Consider the following 4,767-nt stretch of genomic DNA (forward strand, 5'->3'; position numbering starts at 1 on the left):
GAACTCATGCAGAAGCAGCTTTAGATTCTCAGTGCTGTGCTTTAACCCGCTGCACCACCAGGGAGGGCCGCAAGGGGAAATTTTTACCATAAATTTCTTTGTTTTAGGACAAATACCCGTTACATTTTATTTCTGGTATCCTTTGCTGCCCTCATCTCTTTTCCTTTATGTCTCACTAACTAATTTAATCAATTGCCAACCATTAATAACCATTCATGGTGATGATGCCAAACCCTTTATTTCTACTCTGAGTTCCAGATTCAAATGTAGGACCACCTAATGGATATAAATCTCTTACAACTTGCATGTTGAAAAATAAATCAAATTTTGGTCTTCCCTTATAACTCCTTTACCTTTTGCTTCACAGTAAATCAATATAAGCACTGTCATCCTTGATTTCCTCTCTTAATTACTACGGCATTATAGTTCTCAGCGACATCTAGAACCCTACTTCCATTTCTAGACTGTGTCACCAATATTCCACATTGATCAATGAAATATTGTGTCACTGGTTTGCTTATTTCTATTTTTTGTTACAGTCATATTTTGCAAAAACAAATCAGATATACTAGTTCATAGTATATGGCTTGGTTATTTCAAATTTTATCCTAGGTGCTGAGCACAGTCGTGGCACACAAATGTAATGCCGTTCTGCTGAATGCTAAGAAGTTCCAGAGCACTCAGTAATGCATGTTTTATAATTTCTAAATAAAGAAAAGTTCTAATAAGGAGATAGATGCTGCGATGAATTAAGTGTGTGTGTTCTCCAGATTCACATCTTACCAATACACAAATTATTTTTAGGTTTTTGCCATTAACTTTTATAATTTTAAAATGAAACTTGTGATTTTTAAATTTCCACAGTGACTATATATACATTTCCAAGTATGCATGTGCATTCATTTATATAAAATAAATTAACTTCTATTATCTAATTTTGGGAAGAAAAAATGCAATGATATTTGAGGGGGTACATTTTGTCTTTTTTTTTTTGAGGTGTGGGTTGAAAATTGATAATTTGGATGTGTTTCACTGATTTCAGAGAAAACCATCCAACTATGCTCCTTTTGAACAAAATATTCTACATTTAAAAATGTACATGAGACCGATCACATATCATAAAAATTAAAATGAGTTACTTGTAATTCTCATATCAGAACACTCAGATAGGCTCTGAACAGGAAGAAGTGAGGTGATATGATTGTATCACTCCCCAGACAACGTATCACATCACTATGAAAACTGATGGAGGCTGAGTAGAACATTGGGGGAGGAGGCATCAGAAAACTAGAAACTGGTTCACACAGGCCAGAAGCAGGAGGCTGGGCTAGGATTTACATAGTTGTTAAAAACAAATTAGACAAGTAAAGTATCCAGAGGTGCAGGCTAAGTGTAGACCAAATACAGATATGGACATTAAGGGCCATCGTAAAAGAGTTGCTGGTCATTTCAAATTGACCATTCAAATCAAATATAAATCAAATAAAAATCCCTAGCTGCCATCTTTAGAAACAATTAAATTAGCCACAGTTAACTATCCTACAAAGGACCGAACCCCTCCCAAAGAGGGGAAGACTGTATCAGTGCAAACACTGCACTGGCCAAAGGCAGCCGCTCTCCTGGCCGCCCACGACTGTGCAGGTGTTTCTCCTCACCAACCTCCTCCCTTTGCACAGCCACAGAGGCAGGGCTCCCCCAGGGCTGCCCCCTGCGACTGTGCAGCCCACTCCTCTAGCAACCCTGTCCCTTTGGGGGGCAGCTCTTTCTGCCCACCGTGTCTGGCAGAAAGAGCTTGACTCCCGTTCCCTTTTTATAACAGTCCTGCCCATTTGTATGTAACTGTCTCTGCCTTGTTGGGAAACTTGCTAGGTGAGCTGAAAGGGGAGCTCTGATGAAACTTTTCTCAATGTAACCCAAACACCCCACCGTCTGAATCCCACATCTCTCCAAAACAACTGCTGAAAATATATCAGCTAAATGTCATTGAAAATATACATTTTGTATAAAGAAAAAAACAATTTTATAACAGAGTACTTGGTTCTGTGGTACATACCCCATATCACATTATATTATTCAATATTTAAAACATATTATCTGTGAGATGACTGCATGAAGATTAACCCAAAGTATACATAAAATTCAATTTCCACCACCACTGAAAATAAAGACTATGGGCAAATGGAATTCCCCAGGGAAAGTTCTAAGGCTAATCTATATAATAAAATGGTCTATCATACATCAACTCAGATTTACTGAAATTTATCTTAAACAGTTGGATTTTTCTGTTATTGTTTTTTGAAAAATGAGCAATCACCAAAATAGGCTCTTCTAAATGTTTCCTATCTTGTGATAAACCAAGGGAAGTAATAAATATTTATTACTTATCTCAATGACAGGGCATACATTTATTCATGGTAAATCAGTTAAGTATCAATCAGTAATTTCCTTCACACAGTCATAAAAAAACCCAGTTTTAATAACCGGCTTTAACAAACATATTTTGAGTTGGAGACAAGCATAATGTGCTCATAGAATTGCAAAGCTACTTTGCCACAAGTCATCAGATTTAATGAAGCTGCGTGTTTGTTCCTTCCTTGTATTAACACTAACAGGAGGCATTTGTGGTAAGACTTTCTCACAGGAGTGAAGGTAGCTGTACAGTCTATGAATGACCAACTTCTGTCAACATACCCAGAATGTTTCCTGAGCAAAAATATACATTTTTTTTCATCTGACTTTGGCTAAGTAAACACTTTAGACACAGAGTTTTTAAAGAAGGGGCTGGAAAAAACAAATAATATTATCCAATAACATGTTTAAATAGAAATGTGTATTTTAAAATGATGTTTTAAAATGTTGTATTTATTTACATGTGTCTCTCTGCTCCATGTGGCTCCCTCAGGTCTCATGGCGCCATCCTGCTTCCTTCCTCTTCAGACTCCTCTCCAGATTCCTCTCTTCTCTGCTCAGCTCCATCCTCCTTCCAGATGGGGCAGGGAACCTGGAACCTCCCCCTTTTCCTGGGTCCACCCTGTTACACGCTCACCACCTCACAGTGAGGAGGCTGAGTTCACAACAGCTTGGTGGCCTCAGAGGGGGATGACCTCATTCTAAGGGATCCCACTGGTTAAATTACAGTGATCACTTCCTTTTACTTAAAAAGTCAAGAGAATCATCTAAAGCTGGGCCCTCCCTAGTGGCACAAGGGGTTGGGGCACAGCAGGCCAGAGGTGCAAGGGTATGTTAAGAAGATTCACTAGAGACAGAATAGGGAGCAGAACTGGTGGATTTACTGAAGTACACTGCTAAGGGGAACAGCAGGAGTCATGTCAGGAGAGGTCTGTTGCACTAGTCGGTCACCTCCTTGGTTGGAGATCGAACTCAGACCCAAAGCAGAGATAGTCTGATAACACTGAGACATACCCATCAGTCACCATGGAGGCCCCTGAAAGATTTTTAGTAGATAAAGATGAGCTTTTACAGACTGAATTTGTATAATCTATAAATTGACTATTTGCTGATGAAAACAAACTTATTTTGTTTTATCTTATTTTTGACTCCTTATCTTGGAGATAGTATTTTCCTACACTGCAATTTTCCCATTTTTATTGAAACATACAAAATAACAGAAATAAGCAAAATAAGGAAGCACCAGCTTCCTAATAAGGAACTACTTAGTTCCTAACAAGGAACTAGTAACTCATTAGTTATCTGCATTGCTTTGCTTAGGTTTCCTTGGAGATGTGCACTAGATAAATGACTGGAATCTATTTAACAGCAAGTGATCCTAAGGCAATTTGCGAGATTTGGAACTTTCAAATACACTGGCTAAAACCCCTTTTATAAATACTGATTTCAGATTCAGGGTTTATTTAATGGTAGAGACTCCAAATGGAAGGTTCTGATGATTAAAACACAGCCATCATTGTAATAATCTTTTACCCTGTGTAGTAGAGCAGTAGGAAAGGAGAGGGATGGGCATGAAGGGGAGATTTAGTGGAGGATTTACTTAAATCCCTTGTGTACACTACGTAGAGAACTATGAACTTAATAAAACAAGTATATAATATTATAAGGATATTAGTTATACAGTATGTTTCATATCAGACTGCTGGTATACACTGTGATAGATCAACAGGAATTTTCTTTTAATAGTCTATAAGTATTATTTAGATTATTTATTATTATCATTATTATTATTTTACTATTAACTCAAGAAAAGCTGTCTTCAACATTCTCCAAACTGGATCATGCTCTTTCATTACTTACTAAGTTTTTTGATGAATTCAATATCATCTCTACATCCATTCCAATAAGCATCTTAAATGACCTACAAAGAAAGTACATTCCTTGACTTGACTTTCCAAAGCACAAATACAGTAAGACATACCTGCTCACTTGTACTTGCATCTTGAGCTGCAGACTCCATTTCCTTGTGTGGAGCTGACATTTGACTTGGAGTTGACTTGCTTACAGTGTAAGGAGAAGGTTGATCTTGGAAAACACCTGACAGGCAGAGACGTATCATCTCTTTCATTGCTTTCATCTGTGATTCCTACAAAAAAAGTTCACAATTTTTACATGTAGTTTTGGTAATCGTTTATCTAATGGGATTATTCCTTTCCTCCTAGCCAACACTTATTCCCTCCACAAACATGTGTCATTCTCCAACATAAAGTTCTAAACTATAAATTCCATTGTGGCATGCTCTTTAATGCATACAGTGTTTTTTTTTTTTTTTTTTTTTTTTTTTTTTTTTTTTTTTTT

At 37.2% G+C, this 4,767-nt stretch overlaps 1 protein-coding gene across 1 annotated transcript in view; it reads right to left on the minus strand.

Moving 5' to 3' along the window:
• Positions 1 to 4,767, minus strand: part of LUZP2 (leucine zipper protein 2) — a 258,272-nt gene that overhangs the window by 23,047 nt on the left and 230,458 nt on the right. Inside the window, exon 9 of the mRNA XM_012725725.1 lies at positions 4,391 to 4,555. Within this exon, the coding sequence (XP_012581179.1) occupies positions 4,391 to 4,555 (165 nt within the window). The remainder of the gene's footprint in view (positions 1 to 4,390; positions 4,556 to 4,767) is intronic.

The sequence above is a fragment of the Condylura cristata genome, unplaced genomic scaffold (genome assembly GCF_000260355.1).
Source record: "Condylura cristata isolate star-nosed mole 26May11 unplaced genomic scaffold, ConCri1.0 scaffold00015, whole genome shotgun sequence".
Lineage (NCBI taxonomy): Eukaryota > Metazoa > Chordata > Mammalia > Eulipotyphla > Talpidae > Condylura > Condylura cristata.